The following is a 24,965-nucleotide window of genomic DNA, read 5'->3' on the forward strand; positions in this document are numbered from 1 at the left end:
TTTAACCCTGACAAATCCACCTAGCAGCCAAATCAATGACTCCAGGGACCCGGTAGGGGGAAGACTAAAATAATTTCTCTCAGCTTGGGAAGGGGTTTCAAAATCCCCCTGGGTTCTAGATCTAATACGTCACGGTTGCAGAATATAATTATTTTCCCCTCCCTCTAGAAAGGTTCCTATTAAACAGAAAATAAAACTAAGAAAGGAAATTTCTTCTAGAATCCCAGATTCAAACTCTGTTAAAACAAGCTGTTCCAGTACCACCAAATCAGAAAGAGAAGGGGTTCTACTCACCAGTCTTTTTAGTAAAAACAAACAAACGGCTCTTACAGGGCCATTATCAACCTGAGAGATCTCAACAAACATGTCACATACAAAAAATTTAAAATAGAAACCGTCAGATCAACAATCAATCTGTTATTTCAGGACTGTTTCATGATAACTCTAGATTTGGCGGATGCCTATTATTATGTTCCCATTCACAGAGATCATCAGAAATATCTGTGGTTTGCGATGTTACCTAGAAGATCGCCTGACCCATCTACAATTTCAAGTCCTCCCTTTCGGTCTTTCATCTATTTATATCCTACTTAGGCTACTTTCACACTAGCGTTCGGAGCGGATCCATCTGATGTTTCATCAGACGGATCCGCTCCCATAATGCAGACGTTTGCATCCGTTCAGAACGGATCTGTCTGCATTATTACTTAGAAAATTTTCTAAGTCTGAAAGTAGCCTGAGCGGATCCGTTCAGACTTTACATTGAAAGTCAATGGGGAACGGATCCACTTGAAGATTGAGCCATATAGTGTCATCTTCAAGCGGATCCGCTCGCCTCCGCACGGCCAGGCGGACACCCGAACGCTGCAAGCAGCGTTCAGGTGTCCGCTCACTGAGCGGAGCGGAGGCTGAGCGCTGGCAGGCGGATGCATTCTCAGTGGATCCGCCTCCACTGAGAATGCATTGGGGCCAGACGGATGCGTTCGGGGCCGCTCGTGTGCTCCTTCAAACGGAGCGCACGAGTGGACACCCGAACGCTAGTGTGAAAGTAGCCTTAGATGATTTCCTGATCACGGCTTATACATCAGAGATTCTCCTCAGAAGGTTCCAGCTAGTCAGAGACATCCTTCAGTCCCTAGGCTGGAAATTAAATCTGGAGAAGTCTGACTTGATCTCCACCAAAAAGATCTTCCTGGGGATCCTTCTAGATTCCCGCCTTATGACGTCCTCTCTCCCGCAACAGAAGATCCAGAATATAATAGCAAGAATCTCAGTTTTCCGGTCTCACCCAAGGGTGACCTTCAGAGGAATTATGGTAGTCCTGGGTTTAATGACCTCAGCCATCCCAGCAGTCAGGTGGGTGCAGTTCCACAGCAAAATGCTACAGGCTTTTCTCCTTTCCACCTGGAACAAAAGTTGCTTATCCCCAGACAACAGTGTGTCTCTTCCTCCTCAGGTGAGAGCCTCTTTACAGTGGTGGCTACGAGGGGAAAATCTGAACCAAGGCGTTCAGTGGAGATCCTCAGAACCAATAGTGATAACTACAGATGCAAGCGGGTCAGGTTGGGGGGGCTCACAGCAGAGATTAGCTAGCCCAGGGTGTTTGGAGTCAGGAGTTGCATCCTCTATTCTCAAATTCAAAGGAACTTCTAGCAGTATTCCTAGCCTTGAAAGCCTTTCGTCCAGCCATTCATCACAGAGATGTGAAGATTCTGTCTGACAACAGAACAACTGTAACCTATATAAACAAACAAGGTGGCACAAAAAGCAGAAAACTTTGTCACACAGCGTTCCAGTTATTCTCCTGGGCCCAAAGCCACACAAACTCAATTTCAGCAGTCCATCTGAAGGGAAAAGAAAATGCTCTGGCAGATTGTCTGAGCAGAAAACCTCCTTGAACAAGAGGATATTTCAGTCAATATGCAACAACTGGGGAATCTCATTCCTGGACCTCTTTGCCTCCAGAATAAACAGACAGGTAGATCGATTCTACTCCCTATCTTACAAGGACAGACCATTAAGAGTAGATGTGTTCTCGGCTGGAAGGCCTGCTATATGCCTTTCCTCCAATATCCCGGATTCCCAGAGTCTTGATAAAAATAATGGAGGACAAATGCTGTGTAATTCTGATTTGGGCCCCTATATTGGCCCAAAAGAACATGGTTCCCCCTTCTGCTAAGCCTCTCGAGCGGGGAGTTCTGGTTTCTCCCTCAGATTCCGGACTTTCTTCCTGAGGGTCCGGCCCAGCATCTGCAGGTGCAACCGTTAAATCTGACAGTGTGGATGTTGAACGTTCCATCTTGAGAGCCAAAAGACTATCAGATGCAGTTATTAACACCCTACTAAATAGTAGAAAGCCTGTCACGTCTAAGATTTATCTTTGGATCTGGAATGCTTTCCTCCATTTTACAAAAGATGCCTGGAATACTTGCCAGACGTCAAGATAATTTTGGACTTCCTACAGAAAGGCCTAGAAGATGGATTAAGGGTTTGTACTCTGAAGGTCCAGGTAGCAGCCCTTAGTGCTTTCCTGGAAGTTAAGTTAGCTGATGTAACTTTAATCCAGCTTTTGTTTAAAGGTGCCCATAGGTTAAACCCAGCAGTTAGATCCACTGTTTCTCCCTGGGACCTTAGTCTGGTACTTTCTGTACTTATGGATCCTCCCTTTGAACCTCTAAGGAAGATCCCTCTTAGGTTGCTTTCCCTAAGGACGGCCTTTTTAATTGCTATCATGTCGGCTAGGAGAGTGGGAGAGATCCAGGCCTTATCTTGCCGTCCACCATATCTAACTATTCTGGATGACAGAATAGGCAAAAAGGAAGGCTTATGTTTTAAAACTAAAGTATTTACAAAATTCCATTGTCGGCAGGAAATTTCATTTCCTACCTTCTGTCCACAGGCCAGGTCCAGCAAGGAAGTTCATTACCACAATTTAGATGTCAGGAGATGCGTCTTGACTTACCTAGAAGCCACTAAGGAGATAAGAAAATCTAATCACCTACTAGTCCAGTATGCAGGAAAGAACAAAGGTCAAGGGGCTTCAAAAATAACTATTTCCCGCTGGAATAAGATGATCATTGCCATGGCATATAGAGAGAGGGGTGCTACTCCTCCCTTTGGGTTAAAAGCCCGTTCAAATAGAGCAATTTCTACCTCCTGGGCGGAAGGTGCATCTGCTTCCCTGGCCCCGATATGTCAGGCTGCCACCTGGTCCAGTCCAAGTACTTTCTTCAAACACTTTAGACTGGATGTTATCTCTAATAGGGACCTTTCCTTTGGGTGTAAAGTCATGTCTGCAGTGGTCCCTCCCTAATTTAATTTTTTGATTCCTCTGTTAATTCTCCTGCTTAGTGCTGTTGGGGAGGCGTATGGAAAAGATGATAATTACACTTATAGGTAATTGGATTTTTCATTTGGCCTCCACAACGGCACTGGGATTTCCCACCCAAACTTATGTTGATTTGTCGATTTAATCCTTTGTTGCTTTTTTCATTACTATGTTCTATACCTTTTCATCAGATAAAGGAAGTATAAATAAATATACCTATTCAGCATTATCTTGGGTTTCTCTGATACTTACTGGAGAAGGTAGAGGGGAGGAGGCTTTTAAATAATCTCCACGTTGTTTCCTGTCCCTGGGAGGCAGGGTATCCTTCTGCTTAGTGCCGTTGTGGAGGCTAAATGGATAATCCAATTACCGGTAAGTGTAATTATCATCTTTTCACATTTTTAAAGGTCTGCACATGCGCAGACCGGGAAACCGGATCCGGTTTTCCAGAACACTTGGTACCGGATCTGGCATTAATACATTTTAATGGAAATTCATGTCTGATCCGGCATTCCAGCAAGTGTTCCGGAATTTTGGCCGGAGAAATACTGCAGCATGCTGCGGTATTTTCTCCGGCCAAATACCGTAAGAGTGACTGTACTGAAGACATCCTGATGCATACTGAATGAAATGCTTTCCATTCAGAATGCATTAGGATAAAACGTAAGCGCTTTTTTCCCCGGTATTGAGCCCCTGTGACGGAACTTAATACCGGAGAACTTTAACTCAAGTGTGAAAGTACCCTAAGGAAGTTAAAGCGTATCTTCTCTTAAAGGACATCTGTCAGCAGATTTGTACCTATGAAACTGGCTGACCATGTGTGCTTGGCAGCTGAAGGCATCTGTGTTGGTCCCATGTTCATATGTGCCTGCATTGCTGAGTCAAATAATGTTTTAATGCATGCAAATGAGGCTGCAGGGGCAACGGGGGAGTTTCCATTAGATATAGAGATTTTGCTCCCTCTGCAACTGCCAAGCCCTCTGCCCTGTGATTGACAGGACCAGATGACATGTTCACTGCCTGGCCCTGTGAAAGTGCAGAGGGCACGGTTGTTGCAGAGAAAGCAGAGCCTCTAGGAGTAATGGCAACGCCCCCATTGCTCCTAAAGGCTCATTTGCATTTAATACAACTTCATTTTTCCCAGCAAAGTGGACACATATGAACATGGGTCCAACACAGATGCATTCAGCTGTCAAGCATCCATGTAACAGATCAGCCAGTCTCATAAGCAAACAGAATGCAACACGACTCAAAATATTTCAAATGCCATACTCGTTGTAGAAAATATACTAGTGCTAAGGCTATACTCATTATACATACATTTTGTACAAAATCATTTTTGCCTGTCCACCCCGGCAAGGGTGGACAGGAATCTACGCTAAATGCTACCTCTTTTGGTGGCAACTGCCCTCCAGTAAATTCAGGGAAGGCAGGTTCCAAAGCCACTCTGTATTTTCCCTCTACAAAGGTACAAATCTGACAGATTCCTTTTAAAGCACCTCCACCAATCCGCTGTCTAAATGGGCTACTCACTCTGGAACAGAAACCAGAACAGCACCGCTCCATACATTGGGTAGTACTGTAGCACTGCACCCATTTAATTTGCCTCTGCATCTGTACTGACTAACTTGCAGTGGTGTCCAATGTCAGATCGGGTGGAAGAGCTTACATGGAGGCACACTTTAAGGTTACTGGGTATCTATTTATGGACCTGCAGTGATTTGTAACCTATTGCTCCAAAGTAATATTCAGGCATATCAAGGGAATGGTTACCTCCCTGGATTATTCTGCAGGTAAAACTGCTGTACCTGTTGATCACCAAGGGAGGGCAGCTATACTTGACAGCCACTTTTCCACACTAACTGTTGAAAATGGCAGAATGTGTTAAAATATTTTCATGTATTGTACATGATAAAAATTGTTTTACTGATGGTCCCTAAATAATGCCTAAACCATCTACTCCTACTTCCCTCAATCAGTGGAAGGTCCATGGATGCTGGTCATGATTGTATCTTATTCTCTGGTTCATTTAAGAATGGGCATCAAATATCCAAGTTTATTTTTATTAGTCACAGAAAACCTTTCAGAATTTCTCAATATGCTTGTAAATCGTATCTAACTGTACAATTCCCAATCTGTCATCAATGTAGCTGTTCAAACTTGAAGAATTGAGAAAGGAACGCTTAGAAGACCTTGCCACTCTAATTCAGAAAATCTACAGAGGATGGAAGTGTCGCACTCATTTCTTACTGATGAAGAGGAGTCAGGTGGTTGTGGCTGCCTGGGTCAGGCGCTATCTTGTAAGTTACAATTTTCTGTACGGTGTTGGAGATATTTTTCAATTAGCCAGTTTCTGAGTATTTAATAGTAAATTGCTGGGTAGCTAATAGTCTGGAAGCAGTGGATGACTAGTGAAATAATCCCAATGTGATACATTTAATTTACAATCCAAATAGACTACACTTTTTAGTTGTTTGTCTAATCACCATGTCCTTGCTCTACAGTGCCATCTGAGTAAATCACATTGCCTCATTGTGAACATGGTGGCTGTGTAGCCCATTACAATAAACACTATATAGTCTAGAGCAGCCTGTTGTACAATATTAATTATGTGGTGCTCAATAGCCGAAAAGAAACCGACAAATGGAGAAAGAAAAAAAACACGTGCCAAACAATGGAAAACTCTAATAACAAGCCTCTCAAAGAAATAATGCCGCAGTTTATAGGCTGAATGCCAGCTAGTGTAAAATGTAATAAAAAACACACATTTGAAATAAATGGGTAAATGCTCAGGCTGTTTAGCTTCAAGCAGTCATATAGATAATTTTATCCAGGGAAAACAGTTATATGTACGCCATAATACACATTACGGCCATTGTCGGCTGAACCTACCATTTCTGGTGGAACAGCCAACACTCCAACATGTTTTGGGAGCTTGCAATTTTCTGCAACAGCTGATGTAGAGAAGGCTTTGTATTTCAGTGCCTGATCCCTCTGTTGTTCTGGGAGTTAAAGAGGACCTTTCACTAGTTTAAAAACTAAAAACTATCAGTGGGCAGAGCGGCGCTCAGGGGTCCCCCTGCACTTACTAGTATGTCTGGGCGCCGCTCCGTTCGCCCGGTATAGGCTCCGGTGTCTACAGCTCCATCTTTTGTACGGGGCGGAGTTTTTGTATGAGGCGTGTCCCTTGCTGCAGCGCTGACCAATCGTAGCGCACAGCTCATAGCCTGGGAGTCCACAAAACTGAGCCAAGCAGTCCGTCCTGGCACACAATGTAAGTCAATGGGGTCACAATGTAAGTCAATGGGGACGGATCTGTTTTCTCTGGCACAATTGAAAACGGATCCATCTCCCATTGACTTTCAATGGAGTTCATGACTGATCCGTCTAGGCTATGTTACAGATAATACAAACGGATCCGTTCATGACAGATGCATGTGGTTGTATTATTGTAACGGATCTGTTTATGCTGATCCATGACGGATCCGCCTAAAACGCGACTGTGAAAGTAGCTTAAGCTGCTGCCAGAGGTTCTTCTCTCTCCCCATTGATAACACATCCTGAGAATGAATATTTAACCCATGGCACCCACAGTTTTATAGTTTAGTCTATAATTACTATGTGATTTGGAACTGTAAAAATCTCAAATATACTGGATTAAAATATAACTAGTACGGACTGTCTACAACCTGGAATAACACTGTCTGCTATGCAAGTCTTTCCATTATTACTTACTGTTCCTGGAGGGAAACGCCAAATGGAAAAGGATTTAGGAAAACTAGAGGAATGGTCAGAACTCTGGAAACTGAAATTTAATGTGGATAAGTGCAAGATAATGCACCTGGGGCGTAAAAACCCAAGGGCAGAATATAGAATATTTGACACAGTCCTGACCTCAGTATCTGAGGAAAGGGATTTAGGAGTAATTATTTCAGAAGACTTAAAGGTGGGAAGACAATGTAATAGAGCAGCACGAAATGCCAGCAGAATGCTTGGATGTATAGGGAGAGGTATAAGCAGTAGAAAGAGTGAAGTGCTTATGCCGCTGTACAGAACACTGGTGAGACCTCACTTGGAGTATTGTGCGCAGTACTGGAGGCCATATCTCCAGAAGGATATAGATACTATAGAGAGAGTTCAGAGAAGAGCTACTAAACTAGTACATGGATTGCAGGATAAAACTTACCAGGAAAGGTTAAAGGACCTTAATATGTATAGTTTGGAAGAAAGAAGAGACAGAGGGGATATGATAGAAACTTTTAAATACATAAAGGGAATCAACTCGGTAAAGGAGGAGAGCATATTTAAAAGAAGAAAAACTACCACAAGAGGACACAGTTTTAAATTAGAGGGGCAAAGGTTTAAAAGTAATATAAGGAAGTATTACTTTACTGAGAGAGTAGTGGATGCATGGAATAGCCTTCCTGCAGAAGTGGTAGCTGCAAATACAGTGAAGGGGTTTAAGCATGCATGGGATAGGCATAAGGCCATCCTTCATATAAGATAGGGCCGGGGGCTATCCATAGTATTCAGTATATTGGGCAGACTAGATGGGCCAAATGGTTCTTATCTGCCGACACATTCTATGTTTCTATGTTTTGCACACACACATTTGGCACATGTTACTGTATTTTCCACATTGTCCTGTTTGGTTAGAGCACAATAAATGCATACTTACAATGTATTACTGTATATATCATTAAAACCACAAATGTCTCTGCTAGCAAAAATAGTCACTGAGTCACTCAAGCTGCTGATTACTTTCTGATGTGCTGCTTTACTTTCTCCAACAGCAACAAAATAAGTACAAGCAGATTAAAAGTTCCACCATTGTGGTGCAGTCATATACCAGGGGATGGAAGGTGAGTTGGCCTATTCTGATTTTCATTACCTGATAACGTAAACAGGTCGTCTCACTCCAGCAAATGACATTTTATCATGTAGAGAAAGCTAATACAAGTCCTAATGTATTAGGATTATCCATATTGTTTTCTGTGCTGACTGGATTAATTTTCCCGTCACATTATACACTGCTTGTTTCCAGAGTTTACGACCACCCTACAATTGAGCAGTGGTGGCCATGCTGGATTGCAGAGTGGGAGCGGTTGAGCCAGCGGGCCTGGCACATTCATTTTAATTTACACTAGTTTTCTGGCATAAATGAAGGCAGAAAACTACAGCAGTTGGGAGCTGCCATAGATTAATGTTTGGGTGCACAGACTGCTGAAGAATGCATCGAATATATGAGGAAGCCTCCAGCAGTGCAGGGACCATCATAGACTGGCATAAAATATCCCTCTGATAAATTCCCTCCTGCTAAAGGATCCTCTGATCTAGATGTGAACAGAGCCTTACAAATGCTTTTCTCCAAGTTCAGTGCCGCAGAGAGCATTGCATTATGGGCACTTGGCTATGTTGTTAAGGATGTGTCTGACCCAGGGCTCTACAAATCCCAGGTCGCCATGGCGATCAGGCATTTTGTCCTGGCGCGTGGGTATTTGCCCTCACATGGCTGCCCCCCAGTAATCCGGAGCGCTCCCGGAACTCCGCCGCCTCTGTGGACTTCTCAGACAGTCTGGCAGGGAAGGAGTTACCTGGATCCGCCCCGCCCGCTCACTGGATGCTGCTCGTGTCTCAGGCCAGGCGGTGGACAGGGTGGCATCGAGGGAGTGGAGGAGGTAGGTAGGAAGGACAGAGTGGGTCTGCATCATGTGCCCCAGGGCGACTGACCGGGGGAGAGGTGTGTGCGACTCTGTACTAGGGTTGTTGTGGGTATCGAAATTTCGATACCCAATCAATACTTTTGTCCCGGTATCAATATGATACCGGGATTTCCATTTTTTCGATACTGGGCTGCACTGCTGCGTAGTCTAGTATCACAGAACATGAGCGCGCTGCTCTCAGCTTGCTCATGTTTCCTCAGCAGCACAGGGAAGAAGGAAGCAGTCTCTCCTTCCCCCTGTGCCGCTGCTGCGCCACCAATGATAGGACTTTTCCTGGGTCCAGAATTTAAAGGGCTTCTGTCACCCCACAAAAGTCATTTTTTTTTTTTTGGATAGTTACATTCCTTATAGCGCGATATAGGAGAATATAATCTTATCACTTACTTTCATGCGGCCGTTTCTTTAGAAAACGAAGTTTTATAATATGTAAATCCGGTCTCTACCAGCAAGTAGGGCGTCTACTTGCTGGTAGCCGCAGCAGAAAACCGCCCCCTCGCCGTGTTGATTGACAGGGCCAGCCGTGATCTCCTCCTCCGGCCGGCCCTGTCAGTATTTCAAAAATCGCGCGCCTCTGTTCATTTGGCGCAGGCGCTCTGAGATGAGGAGGCTCGTCTCCTCAGAACTCCCTCAGTGCCGAAAGAGTAGACGTCATCGGCGCAGGCGCACTGAGGGAGTTCTGAGGAGACGAGCCTCCTCATCTCAGAGCGCCTGCGCCGAATGAACAGAGGCGCGCGATTTTTGAAATACTGACAGGGCCGGCCGGAGGAGGAGATCACGGCTGGCCCTGTCAATCAACACGGCGAGGGGGCGGTTTTCTGCTGCGGCTACCGGCAAGTAGACGCCCTACTTGCTGGTAGAGACCGGATTTACATATTATAAAACTTCGTTTTCTAAAGAAACGGCCGCATGAAAGTAAGTGATAAGATTATATTCTCCAATATATCGCTATAAGGAATGTAACTATCCAAAAAAAAAAAAGACTTTTGTGGGGTGACAGAAGCCCTTTAAGTAGCAGGCTACACAGAGCGGCGCCCAGCGATGTCCCAGCACTTACTATTATTCCTGGGCGCCGCTCCGTTCGCACGCTGTGCCCCATTACTGTCTCCTGCCCCATATGCTAATTACTATCGGAGCAATGGGGAGGAGACATCAGCTTCTCTAGTGGGCGTTCCTTCTCGCTGGCTGTAGCGCTGTCCAATCGCAGCGCAGGGAGAAGGAACGCCCAGGAGAGAAGCTTATTTCTCCTCCCCATTGCTCCGATAGTAATTAGCATATGGAGCAGGAGACAGTAATGGGGCACAGCGGGCGAACGGAGCAGCGCCCAGGAATAATAGTAAGTGCTGGGACATCTCTGGGCGCCGCTCTGTGTAGCCTAATACTTAAATTCTGGACCCATATAAGGTCGTCCTTAAAACATAATACAGGAGGCAGGTGCCGGCAGCAGAATCGCATAGCCGGCACCCTGCCTCTGACAAAGAGCTGCAATCAGCGGCAGTTAACCCCTCAGGTGCGGCACCTGAGGGGTTAACTGCCACTGATCTGCTGCCAGTACCCGCCTCCTGTATTAAGAGTTAATTATCATTGGTGGTGCAGTGCTCCCTCTCAACCCCCCAGTATTAAAATAATTGGTGGCAGGGTCCCCTCCCCTTCTCATTGGTGGCAGTGGCCACAGGGTCCCCTCCGCTCCTCTTTATTGGTGGCAGTGGCAGCTTCTGATCGGAGCCCCAGCTGTGTAATCCTGGGGCTCCGATCAGTTACCATGGCAGCCAGGACACTACTGAAGCCCTGGCCCATAGTCAGCTCCCTGCTGCTGTGTGCACAAAGCACAGGGCAGCAGGGAGAGTGTGAAGTCCTATTCACCCTGATAGAGCTCTATTAGGGTGAATAGGATAAGGGATTAAAAGATCCCAGGTTCTGGCCCCTAAGGGGGGAAATAGTTATTAAAGACTAAAAGAAAAACCCACCAAAATATTAAGTATAAATCACCCCTTTTCCCAATTTCACATATAAAATATATAAACATATCACATATTGCCACGTTAGAAAAGTCCAAACTATTAAAATATTAAAAAAATCTATCGGGTGAACGCTGGAACAGAAAAAAAATAATAAAACTGCGTGATTCGCCATTTGTTTTAAATGCGGAATGCACAGGACTTTTTTTTGTTTTTTCGCGTAGTATCGAGTATCGCAATACTTTTTTATGGTATCGAAATCGAATAAAAAATTTGGTATCGTAACAACTCTACTCTGTACACTGCCACGGTATATGTGTGTGCGATTCTGTACACTGCCACGGTATATGTGTGTGCGATTCTGTACACTGCCGCTGTATGTGTGTGCGGTTCTGTACACTGCCGCTGTATGTGTGCGTGCGGTTCTGTACACTGCCGCTGTATGTGTGCGTGCGGTTCTGTACACTGCCGCTGTATGTGTGCGTGCGGTTCTGTACACTGCCGCTGTATGTGTGCGTGCGGTTCTGTACACTGCCGCTGTATGTGTGTGTGTGGTTCTGTACACTGCCGCTGTATGTGTGCGTGCGGTTCTGTACACTGCCGCTGTATATGTGTGTGCGGTTCTGTACACTGCCGCTGTATGTGTGTGTGCGGTTCTGTACACTGCCGCTGTATGTGTGTGTGCGGTTCTGTACACTTCCGCTGTGTGTGCGTGCGGTTCTGTACACTGCCGCTGTATATGTGTGTGCGGTTCTGTACACTGCCGCTGTATGTGTGTGTGCGGTTCTGTACACTGCCGCTGTATGTGTGTGCGTGCGGTTCTGTACACTGCCGCTGTATATGTGTGTGCGGTTCTGTACACTGCCGCTGTATGTGTGCGTGCGGTTCTGTACACTGCCGCTGTATGTGTGCGTGCGGTTCTGTACACTGCCGCTGTATGTGTGCGTGCGGTTCTGTACACTGCCGCTGTATGTGTGTGCGTGCGGTTCTGTACACTGCCGCTGTATGTGTGTGTGTGCGGTTCTGTACACTGCCGCTGTATGTGTGTGTGTGTGCGGTTCTGTACACTGCCGCTGTATATGTTAATTTAAGAGGTGTTATTTTTGTCGCTGAAAATAAGGCTTCATAAGGTAAAAAAAAAAAAAAAAAAAAGGCTCCTAACTTTTTTAGCTGGCTCTTAGATTCCAAGGAAATTTTTCAAGCCTTTGTCTGACCACAGAACCTGAACAACTTCAATCAAGCAGCCAGTTAAAGTCTGAATGTAGTTTTGGGCTAGAATCAGTAGCGGTGTTTTTGTGTTAGATTTTCATAAGTATTTTTTTACATCTATTGCCTTGGTTGATCTCCCAGCATCAGAGGTGTACATTTTTGTTTTGCTGGTAACTTGTAGGGAAGCGAGAAGTTAACAGAAAGGGGGGTGATCTCTTACTCTGCCTTTTTAAATAGGGCTGTATTAGAAAGTTGTCTGTGCTGCTGGGCTCCAGATCCTGACGACCTCCTTGTGTGAGCACTGCTTCCGCCTCCATGTTACCTGCATACCATCCCTTGTGGTGGTGCAGTGTAATTACCGCTTCTTCTTCCATTCACTTGAATGGGATGAACATCCGGAATTACTTGAGTGCCATGGCCCCTTCAAACAGTTGATCGTGGGGGTGCCAGGAGTCAGACCCCCACCAATCTGGTATTGGTCATAACCATCTGTAGCCTGAACTACCCCTTTTAACTGCTGCTTCTAATCTGGGCAGAGTTGAGTTTGTATTTTGTTCTTGCTTAGGCACGGAAGATCCTTCGGGAGCTGAAGTACCAGAAGCTCTGCAATGAAGCAGCTACAACAATTGCAGCTTATTGGCATGGAACTCAGGTAATGCACATATAGGTGTCATAGTAGCCTATGAAAAGAAGTTCTCAATTAACCTTTCACTTACTGTTACAAACTGCACCCCTGATGTCTTCACTTCCTGTTCACCTGGCTCATGGATTCCTGCCACAACCTTTTCTGCTTTATAAGCTTCTTTTTAACCTCATTTTCAAATGCACTACAGGCGAGAAGGGAACTGAGGCGACTGAAGGAAGAGGCTAGGAATAAACATGCTATTGCTGTAATATGGGCTTACTGGCTTGGACTTAAGGTATTTTGTGTAAACTTCACAACCACCATCACCCATCAGCCCTATGATGTACCTAATCACCAACTAACGAGCATGCCAACTCCTCAAGCCATTTCATACAAAATGCCCCAATCGTGTTCAGCATCATAAATGCATGCCTGCTTGCTTGCCCGATTTTATGACTAACCTTAGCTACAAATTTTAGTTTTTTTTTATTTTTTTTTTAAATAAAATAGAATGCATAGAGAATGATGAGTTTAGAAGCATGTGCTTGAATACTTTAACATAGACATATTACAAATTGTTAAACATGAAGAATTAATTTTTCTTATCACTTTGTGAATTTGTAAAATTTCAAAGGTGTTTCCAACCTTTAGAATCAGATTAATTAAATGAACTGTTCTTACAATGACAAGTACACTGTGGAACTAACTAGTACCCAATGTGAAACTTTAAAACTGCAGGCCACCAAACATGTCCATTGCAGTGGCTAAATGTGTGAATGTTAAAGGGGTTTTCTGGAATTTCACGCTGGTGACCTATCCTCTGGATAGTATTTGTTCTGTGGAGGTTCAACACCCAGGACCCCCACCGGTCAGCTGTTTGAGAAGGCAGTGGCACTCACGTAGTAGCACATTGTCCACGTCCAGCTTTTCCTAGGCCGTGTGAAGTCACGTCAGAGCCTTCTCAAAACAGCTGATCGGGGGGATCCCAGGTGTCCGACCCCCGCCAATCACATACTGAAGACCTATCCTGAGGATAGGTCATCAGTGTACATCTCCTGGAAAACCTCTTCACTGTATGTTTGTAATAAGCGACAGAGGGAAGGCAGTACTACATGGGGTGTAACCATGAAAACATATCTATTGCTTTGGAGCGGGTAGGATGTGTTTAGTCAGTGCATGTGATGTAGTCAAGGATTGATTCTTTAAAGCGGCTATACAGTGTTTTGCACCCTATACAGACAGGCATATTACACTATCCCAGCAAGTGACACTCCTGAACAGAGAGACACATACTTTCTGTCTACAAAGCAGGTTATCTATAGACTATAGTGCATTGTATACAGTGTACAAAAAATAATAATAATGTTGTTGCAGTTAATGCAACCATGCGGCAGTGCACATTTTGGGGTCTTACAGTAACCCCCAACTCTACCATGTATTACTGTAGAATAAGATGACTGCTTTTGATAGTTTACAGCAGTATTGACATTATTAATATATCAACTCTCCCAGTACTGTGCCATAAGTTACAGCACATAATACAACCACTGCCATCCATGGCCAACCTGAAGCTGTGGGTTTGTCCCCTAATAACATCAGAATCAGATTAAGGAGCACAAGGGAGCGTTATCAGAAGGTCGTAATGCATGCCGCGACCATGGTATTTGGAACTCCAGCGGTTCTACTGAATCATACTTCATAGGATACACTGTATAAGCCTAGCTCGTTAGAATGGCAGCAAAGCTGGGGAATTGCAGCCATAACACGATTGCTAAAATCTGCCTGCATTATAGCTGTTTGAAAGCAGCCCAAAACTGAGCCATGGGCGTGATTACAAATACATGGTTTGCTGGTATTTTAGACATTCTTGGTATCGTTAATATGATTTTTTTCTCTAACATTGTGTATGAATATAACATAATGGCAGTACAACGTGGGCCATATTGGGATGCCCCTGGCAAGTCTTAACTAAGATAAAGTATTAACACCTATAAATGAACAAAGACATGGCTCATCTATCTAGCACTGTAACATATAGCGGAGCATCAATTCCATGGTGTCACTATGTTGCCTCATCTCACTACATTTCCTCGTAGTTGCACTACAGTATTTGACTGACTCATCATGTCTCCAATCCAGCATCAAGTTTGGGATTTTATTTCTTCTTTTACCTACTTACAGACCTTTCTTTATGTCTGAAATACTTTCTCAGTTGGGAAATTCTCTTCTGGTGAATGCTCTTTCTGCCTCCAGCTATGTTTCCACTCAATATCTAAACATTTTAGGCTCGGAGGGAATTGAAACGCTTGAAGGAGGAGGCTAGGCGTAAGCATGCAGTTGCAGTCATTTGGGCTTACTGGCTTGGACTAAAGGTACTTCCTCGACCTCTACTGATGTCAAATCAATTTCTTACTAACCCCAATCTCTGTGATTGTTTCCTGTCCATGTCTAGCTGCTTGCCCTGGGTCTTGCACAGTATGAGCATGATACAACAGCTGATATCTGTCCAAGTTATGTCATTCTCTTCTACATAAGTTATTTAATCCATATACACGAAAAAATGTCGAGCCTTGTATATTATGTTGAATGTTAGAGACCTATCAGTAACCATATATACAGATGTTCTATGTGTTAATTTTGTGGAATAACAGAAATCAAGTTTTGGTGTCTTGAGTTTCACCTATTAAATGCTACTAAGGCCTCTTTCACACGAACGTGTGTTCCCCGTGGCCATGCTGCGGTCCGCAATGCACAGGCACCGACCATGGGCCAGCCACATGCGGATTGTGACCCCCATTCACTTGAATGGGTTCCATGATCCCTCCGTTCCGCAAAAAGATGGAACAAGTTCTATCTTTTTTGCGGAACGAAAGCACGGAACGGAACCCCGCGAAAGCACTCTGTAGTAGTTCTGTTCCGCACCACATTTGCGGACCCATTCAAGGTGAATGGGTCTGCATCCGTGATGCGCAATGCACACGGCCGGTGTCCCGTGTATTGCGGACTCGCAATACGGCCACGGGGGACATACGGTCGTGTGCAAGAGGCCTCATGCAGATATCCGCTCCAATACAAACTGCATTCACGAGTGTTATTTGTGGCTGCCTTAGTACACAAGACAAGTGAACTTCTCCCCAGAATAGTTCACCACACAATACAAATATCTCCAGAGCTAATTCAGCTTTGTTGGTTATGCAGTTTTTACTATAATTAGATGTTTGCTTTTTACTGACCATTTTATTTCTTTAAACTAGAGGTGAACAAACTTTTTGAAATTCGTCTTGTCTGATTTAAAAAAAAATTTTTTTTTTATTTGGACAACGAGAATCGGATATGCTCCATTTGGCCTGAAAATTGATAAATGGCACGCTGACATTTCTTAGGACTTTATTTTATGAAAATATGTTATCTCCTTTTGTTAATTTTTTTTTATGAATTTTTGCTCATTCTCTCCTCCCCCCTTTAAGCTCTTGAATGCAGTGACACTATAATATCAAATAATGACAGTGACATACATAACCATGAATAAATGCATGGTTGATGTTACCAGTGTGTTTAAAAACGCACAATGATTGTGTTATGCTTTTTCATATTTGAAAGCTTCCAAAAATTGTTCCTTACCAGAGCCAGATGGTGGTTAAACACGCATGCTGTTAGGGGAAAAAACAAAAGGGGAGACTTTCCAAACTGGTGTAAAGTAGAACTGGCTTAGTTACCCATAACAGCCAATCAGATTCCGCCTTTCATTTTTCACGGCTCCATTGGAAAATGAAAGTGGAATCTGGTTGCTATGGGCGACTAAGCCAGTTCTATTTTACACCAGTTTGATAAATCTCCCCCAATGGCATGTTGGGACCAAGCATCCAAAAACTATGCCTTAACAGGGGGCAGTTGCTTGCCCCTCTTTATACACACATGTTAATGTCATAAGTAACAGTGGTGTATTTTGCACAAGCGTCCAAAAGTATACCTTGATGTGGTCAGAATGCTTAGGTATATTTATACACTCAAAGTGTTAATTGTCAGAAGAAAGGGGTGCTTGTTCTCAATGAGCCTGGAAAAATTCTCCCTTTTAATTGGGAGCAGCAGCAGCGCAGTATGGATGTGGAAAGGGTGCAGATATAGTGGCATGTGGCCGCAATAGTAGCAGCAGCTGCAGCATGGAACAGACAAGGAAGTAGATGTGTGCGGCTATTTAATGGTGGTAGTGGCGGCTGTATAGCAGTAATGAAAGTGGCAGTAGGGGGATTAACAGCAGAGTAGAAGCTGCGGCGGTGGCCACAGCAGCCATGCGGTACAGAACATGATGGTTTGCAGCAACAGTCATACAGTACTCGGCATGGTGGCAGACAGCAGCAATGGCATGATGTGGCACCATCGGCGAGGGCTGATCTATTCATCAGGTTTGGTCAGAAGTGTGTGAAGATACTCATGGATCCATGACTCCTTTTATATTGACAAAAGTGGTGTTTTGTACACTATTGGAGGACAACTTTGACACACCGCCCTTGTGATGCTGAAAACCTTCTCTGAGATGACACTAGAGGCTGGACAAGACAGAACAGAGCGTACTTAGTCAGTTCAGGCCAGTGTTCACTCGGACTGCCCAGAAGTCCATGGGGTCAGGGAACACGGTATGTGCCAGAGAAAGGCCAGAGTCTAGGTAGTTCAGAACTTGAGTGTTGAGGCGTTACGTCTGTTTGCTGAATTACATCTACCTGGTGCTGCACATGAGAAATTTCTCCATGTTGTTGATGGTCAACTGGCTTCTGCGGCTTCAGCTGTTTGTGATAGTGGAGATGGCAGGAGGTGGGTGACTCTGCAGTAGGCAGAGAGGGGCCTCCTGGTTAGACAAGCAGGCATTTGTTCACCGACAGGTGCAACAACTTCGTACACAGTGTATCCTGGTAATAAAGTTAGCAAAAATCAAACATTTTCCCATTTTCTTTTGATAGCGAGGTTCTAAAAGCAGAGCTGTCTAGTAATTGTCAGATTGGTTGATGGTAAGGATACATATAAGCAAGCATACAGCATGATATATTCTGGCCAGAGTGTCTGAGGACCCAGTTTTTTCCAACTCCGCCCCTACTAAGATGCCTTGTCAACATGGCTGGTGTGATTATAATCATTATTGGCCTCATGCTTTTTCTCCACCACTGACACTTCCTCCAGTGGTAACTCCTCATCCTCCTCCAGGAGACTACATTTTCATTCTGTGGGAATTCAATCTTTTTTGCAGTAAATTGCTTTGAAAAACACGGTCTGATGCATCCACTAAACAATGCAGTGTTTCAGCAAAATGTCTTTGAACTATGTATTCAATAACACTGGTATAAATGTGGCATTATTGCCGTAAAATGCTTTTGCTATATTTCAACATGTTTAATAACACTGATATAATGCATTGAAGAGAGAGAGTGCAATTGCTCAGCGTTTACAGCAAAATGCTATTGCGGTGCTGTGCTGGCAATAAGTCTATTTAGAAACTAGAGGTTTTGAAAAAAATAAGGGGTTTCTCTGTTCATATACAGAAAAGACATATATATATATATATATATATATATATATATATATAATATATAATATAATATAATATAATTTTTTTTCTTTTTTTTTTCTTCTTGCAGGGCGTTTTGTAATACAGAATTGCCAGGCTGAGTTGCTGCTGTAGCAGCAAGCACAGTGTAACCATGCACTGATAAAGATATAATGGGATTACGTTCACCTCTAAACACTTGTCACTGAACAATAGAACGTTTGTATATGTATATAGTACAAAACATTAGAGCCCTACATCAGAAACAAAATAGTACCTAGAGGTCTTAGGATTCCATTTCTACCATCAGTAAGGATTAGAACCCCAGAATTTTACAAAAAGTGGGAAACAGAATCGATCGATAGTTCGCTGCGTTTGACATTATTACTGGAGGGTGAAAAAACTGGGTATAACAAAAATACACAGGCCCTCCAGGAACAGATTGTGGCAACTAATAAATTCTCAGGAAATTCGGATTTTGCCCGGAAGGAGCTGATCCTCCAGCAGAATATCGAGCGCTTTATGGCGCAGCTCAAGGAGAGGAAGCACATCCAGTTCCTTAGGGACACCACAGATTTCAAGGAGGGTCGTATTCTAGAATTTGGAGCTAGGACAAGTAGGATATTAGAGGTAGAAATGGAACCCTCTTCTTCAGAGGGTGAAGCTGAGGGCGAGAGTATCCCATATCCCCCCCAACAGTTCCCCATTTTCTCTTCGGGTAGAGGAAGGAATAGGGGAAGAGGTGGTAGAAATAGGAGATCCCGTAATCAGTGGAATTTTTTAGGGATCCCTCAGGAACCACCAACTTACGGTTTAAGGGACCGGAAAAACCAATAAGGCAATCCCCTATGAAAAATGCTTCTGATGTAGGTAGTGTGACAACTCAATCTGTCAAACACACGGATGATTTACAAATCGTGAATCTCTCACAAAGACCCCTTAGCACATCTGAGATGCAGGTGCTTAAAAGGGGCCTCTCATTTGTCCCTACATGTTCTTTTGATGAATTTAGATGGGTGAAGGACCTGACCCTGTTTGTCAGGAAACTGAAATGGAAAAAATTCTTCTCCACTTACGACAGACAACAATGCGTCGAATTAGGGATTAATATCGATGAACTACCTGACGTGCGTCTGTTAGCAACAATGATGGAGGAGGGTGATAGGCCAATAGGGGAGGGTCCCTTCACAGAATTAAAACTTCCATCTACAAAAAATCCTCCACTGGGAGATCACACAGCGATGGATATCTTTCTAAAGATAGTGACGGACGAACTTAGATCAATAGAGGGGGACAGAAGGAGGAACCAAAATCTATCTAAGGCAGAGACTGAGGCATTATTATCTCTAGAGGGGGATCCCTCTATAGTGATTTAAACCTTCAGACAAGGGGGGAAATGTGGTTATTTTGGGAGCAGAGCAATACAGTGAGATGTGTCTAAAGATCTTAAAGGATAAGCACTGTTATCGTGTGCTGGAAAATAACCCTATGGAGACTCTCCATATGAAGTTGAATATGCATATTTGCTCCCTAAGCACCCACAGATTCCTTGTTTCTACAGCCTTCCGAAGGTTCACAAAGCGTGTTCCCCCCTGAAAGGAAGACCCATAGTGTCAGGCATTGATAGCCTGACACATGGTATTAGCACATATGTCGATACGGTCTTGCTACCGTTTGTACTTTCCCTTCCATCTTATATACATGACTCAATGGAGGTGATCCAGAAGCTGGAGGACATTCAAACTCATGAGCACATGTTGTTGGCCAGTCTGGATGTGGAGGCACTCTACAGCTCTATACCCCATGACAAGGGGTGTAGGGCTGTGGGTGATTTCCTCAAATAGCGAGGAATCCATCTATGGCCACATAATGAGTTCATTTTGCAATTGCTCCAGTTTATCCTTGAGAACAATGTGTTCCTCTTTGACCGTCGGATCTACCACCAGCTCAGGGGGGTGGTGATGGGGAGCCCTTGTGCCCCCACGTTCGCTAACCTCTACCTGGGCTGGTGGGAGCAAGAGGTTGTTTTTACAGATGTCAATGGCAGATGGACACGCTACGTCAATTTATGGCTACGTTTCATTGACGACGTGTTCATCTTATGGTCGGGGACTAAATCAGACTTCGATGACTTTGTGCAGGTATTGAATATAAACGAGATAGGACTTTTTTTCACTTCGGAGATCCATGATGACCAGATCGATTTTTTTGGACTTGACAGTGTTTAAGGACCAGGAGGGATGCCTAGGGACCCGTCTCTTCCGAAAAGACTGCCACAAATGGTCTGTTACAATGGGATAGTCACCATCCGGGGCCCCTTAAAGAAGGTATTCCTAAGGGGCAATATTTGTGGTTACGGCGCAATTGCTCCAAGGTATCGGACTATTTGGTGGCAGCCAAGGACTTACAACAGAGGTTTCGGAGGAGAGAGTACCCACAACATGTATTGGCAAGGGCACATCAACACTCACTGGCGGCTGACCGTAATACTTTACTGGTTCCACAGTCGAAACCATCAGATGCGAAAATTCGCATCATTGCAACCTTCGATGATGCTCATGAGACTGTTCGAGCTACTCTTACCCAATTTCGGGTAATTTTGCAATCTGATCCTGACGTGGGTCATCTAGTGGGCGATGGGCCGAACATCACATACCGCCGGGGGAGGAACCTGCGTGATAGGTTGGTGCATGGTTTATACCAAACCCCTGTTGCATCTACCTGGTTGGGCAGTAGACCTATGGGCACGTTTCGCTGTAGTAGCTGCATTGCGTGAAATGCCATTCAAACTGGAAGTATATTCACTAGTACGGTCACGCAAAAACAATAGATGATCAGGTCATTTATCAATTGCAAAACCAGAGGCATCGTGTACTTGGCAACTTGTAAATGCGGGATGCAATATGTGGGAAAAACTATCCGAGAATTTCTGAGACTGATCGGTGAGCCCCTATACGATATTCGGAATTGTGCAGATACCCCTATTGCACGACATGTTGCCTCAACCCATGAGAATGAGAGGATTGAAACGGTGAGAAGATCTGTGAAGGTGGTGAATTTGATAGAAAAGTATTGCAAAAGGAGGCACAATGGACCTTCAGGTTACAGACGGTGCGTCCTGAAGGTCTCAATGAATTTATCTTTTTTGCTTGCTTCATTTAAGATGGTCCCATCATATTTGATGTGGTGGTTTTACAATAGGGGTTCATTATATCCATCTTTGATTGACCCCGTGTAATTCCCCACAATCCATCTACTTTATGTAATATCAAGTAGCCTGTCCAAGGTGTATGAAGCTGAATATGCCCCCCTTTAATGCATATGCTTCTGACATCGTCCTACTGCTGTGTAGAATGGGTTCATAATATGATCCCATGCACTTAATTTATACTCGCTTGTAGTGAGCCTATTCTCAGTATTTTAATACCTACCGGCTATCTTACCAATCGCCGATTTATTCCTGTTTAAAGCCCAGTGTGTTGACACTAGCAACGGTTCGTTCCTGGAGTGGGCGGCTAACATGGGGGCGGTGGTTTACTGACATAACCGCATATCTAGCTCCTTGATTGGCCATCCGGGGGATTGACTCCGCCTTTGGTGGGAGTGGCCTAGGTGACTTAATCAGCTGTTTTCGGCGCCCCCAGCTCCTGATGATTTGCTACAAAGAAACACGTTGAGCATTTAATGGGCGATACGTAGGCACATATATACTGAAGCTGCTAGGTGTAGAGCGCTGTGCCGTCCTGGGCACTGGATTATTATATTACTTTACCAGAGTGACATTACTAGGGGAGTAAATAGGACGAATTGTGGGTGTAGTTATAGCTTTCACAGTGTGAGTGTACATCAACGCTTATATAGGACGCTGTGTATAGCATATCTGCCCACTCCTCTCCCTGCAAGTAGTTTTGTCTCCTCAGTGCCCGGTTTTCATTTGTAGACGCATCACATCATAAATCATAGTATTGGTGGATGCCCTACAACTGCTAGGAATTTAGTACCTTGTAGGCCATACTTTTTGGCAGATAAATCTCCTCCTTTTATCCCGTATCAAGCGATAGGGATAGAAGGATACCATTGACCAAGTCTGGTGCCAATTTGTTGCATTTATAGCTGCACAAGGTATAAGCCCTATTGAGATCATTATCTTGCATAGTGATTCACTCTCGTTCCAATCTTTTAAGGTATATCAATAAAGTTCAACATTTTAAACTATATACATATACAAACGTTCTATTGTTCAGTGACAACAGTGTAAGCATGCCCTCACTCCTCAAAGCTTTCCTTTATCAAATTCCCTAAAATCTAAACAATTATACCTCTCTATCTCTCCCTATAGTGTTCCTATCAAACTACATTATTGCCTTATGTCTATAAAAAAAATTTTTTTTTTTGTCAGACATTTCCAGACACACACTTTCCAGGTCAGAAGCTGAACACAGTGTGGCTTTTCTCAGTCAGCATAGGGATATCCCTGCCTACTACCCCCCCTGATGGGCTGATGAGGCTGTCTTTCAGCCTCTGAGCCAATTGGAGCAAGCCCCTCCATCCCACTTCCTCCAATGTTAAGTAATCCTCCACCTTCTTCCTCCCTTGTAGTTCACCACCACCCCCAATATTAACAGTAAAGTGATGCTGGGCACTGTTTTTACACAATTTTGTCTGGAAGAAATCACAAAAGTTTCAGATTTGTTTGGTAGACACATTTTTGTGAGATTTGTAAGAAACCCGATTCATTTAGTCAATTCACTCATCTCTACTCTTAATCTCTTATTGCTTATATAGCACAAACTTATACCGCAAGACTGAGATTGTAATTGACACACTATGGCAAAATTGATAGGAAATGAATTGACCTACCAGTATGTTTTTGGAGTATGAAAAGGTACTGGAGTAATGTAAGAAAAGCCACACACAAATGCAGATGTAGCCCCTGGTAAGATTCAAGCCCAGGACCCTAGTGCTGCAAGGCAGTGCAAGCCACTGTGCTGCAGATTTAATAGTTTCCCAAGTTCTTACAGGCGGTTGCAGGACTCCTGAGCAAACCATATCTATCAGGAGGCTGTACTGCTTACAATATTGTATTTTTTAACATTGCATAATATCATTCACTTGTCTATCATTGTAATACATTGTAAATACTTTTACCTCTTATATTTTTACTACAAATTTCACTCCTTTTGTACCTTGTCTAGCATTTGCTTTGTATTTCCAGATTTACAAATCAGAGTAATTTATATGACTGTGCATACAGGAAGTGCATTCAAAATCTTCACAATCTCTGAGGTTTTCGTCATGAATATTTGTGGGTGTCAACAAAGACTGCCTTTTCCCTCCACCTGTTCTGCAAAAGGAGTAAATAAAAATGTTGACTGCAGTCTGACTGTTGGGATACTCATATTCTATGTGTGGAACTAGTCCCAGCTGTAGAGTGCAATGTCATTAATGATGCACACAGGATTTCCCCCCTATCTGTTCTTGTGCAATACTCTGCAGACAGCAGAAGAATTCAGAGGAGAGAATTCCTCCGGTCTTTGTCAGTTCTGTGTTTGCAGGAGGAGGAGGAGGGAGGGAAGATCCTGTGCACAGCATTTGTCTCTTCAGTGCCTGGAGAAGAGTAAACCCTGCAGCTGCTCAGTACCTGAGGCAGAGCCTCCAACCCTGAATCTGTGCTCCTGATGGTAGAAGGGGTTAAACTTTGCTGAAGAATCCAGTGGGAGGGGAGACAGAGGGCAGACAGCTCATCCAGCAGATTGTCAGTGTAGGAGGCGTGGCTTGTCGTTTCAACTGGCACAGCCTGCTCAGTGACCTTCTGTGTGCAGAGGCAGACCTTCTTCCCCTGCTCCCTCAGGCTTATGCACAGAACATCATCAGAGGAGGGAAAGAAGCTGACATCACAGGTGATGCTCGGCAAACTAGGAGAACGGGGCCACTATGGATGAAGTAAGTGAACCGAAAACCCCTTAAATTTGCTTAATTAGAAACATACAAAGTACAAAAATATAACTTGGACAACCCATTTAAAGGGGTTGTCTAGTAACCAAGGTTAAAAAATTTTTTTTTAATGCTATAGCATAGTAAAAGAAGTAATAATTACATTACTGATTCCCTGGTGCTGTCACTGACACTTCCTAAAGCCACCACTGCTACCGGAAACCATGAAGCTTTGGAACAGAAAGGGTGCTTGGGATCAGTAAAATAAGTATGACATGAAAATTAGGGTATACTTGCCTCTTTCTCCACTGCCGAGCTCTGCTCTGCTGGCCCTTCTGACGCTGTTTGTTCACAAACTGCAGTGGTGATGTACAGGTATATGGCATGTCACTGCTGTAGCCAATCACTGTCCTCAGCAGCTTAGAGAACAGCGCTAGAGAAACAGAAGTATACCATATTTTTTATTTTTTTTGGACCATTTGGCGGTATGCCCTAGATTTTTAATGATCTCAGACAACTCCTTTAAAGGGGTTATTCCATGACTAATGTAAAAAAAAAATCGGCCGACATATACTACATGACGATCTCTTTCTAACAAAGCTAGAACCAGCTCTGTACCTCATATGGATCCAGAGATCTCCCCATTCATTGCTCT

General features: G+C 43.9%; 1 protein-coding gene across 4 annotated transcripts in view; it reads left to right on the top strand.

Annotated features, from left to right (window-relative positions):
* MYO1B (myosin IB) overlaps positions 1 to 24,965 on the top strand; it is a 325,313-nt gene that overhangs the window by 265,929 nt on the left and 34,419 nt on the right. For 2 of the 4 annotated variants that reach the window (XM_040439420.1, XM_040439421.1), the window contains exons 20-24: positions 5,479 to 5,628; positions 8,122 to 8,190; positions 12,781 to 12,867; positions 13,049 to 13,135; positions 15,126 to 15,212. In XM_040439420.1, coding sequence (XP_040295354.1) covers positions 5,479 to 5,628; positions 8,122 to 8,190; positions 12,781 to 12,867; positions 13,049 to 13,135; positions 15,126 to 15,212 — 480 coding nt within the window. The remainder of the gene's footprint in view (positions 1 to 5,478; positions 5,629 to 8,121; positions 8,191 to 12,780; positions 12,868 to 13,048; positions 13,136 to 15,125; positions 15,213 to 24,965) is intronic. The other 2 variants (XM_040439422.1, XM_040439424.1) reach the window with 2 other exon arrangements.

Source organism: Bufo bufo, chromosome 7, assembly GCF_905171765.1.
Source record: "Bufo bufo chromosome 7, aBufBuf1.1, whole genome shotgun sequence".
Classification (NCBI taxonomy): domain Eukaryota; kingdom Metazoa; phylum Chordata; class Amphibia; order Anura; family Bufonidae; genus Bufo; species Bufo bufo.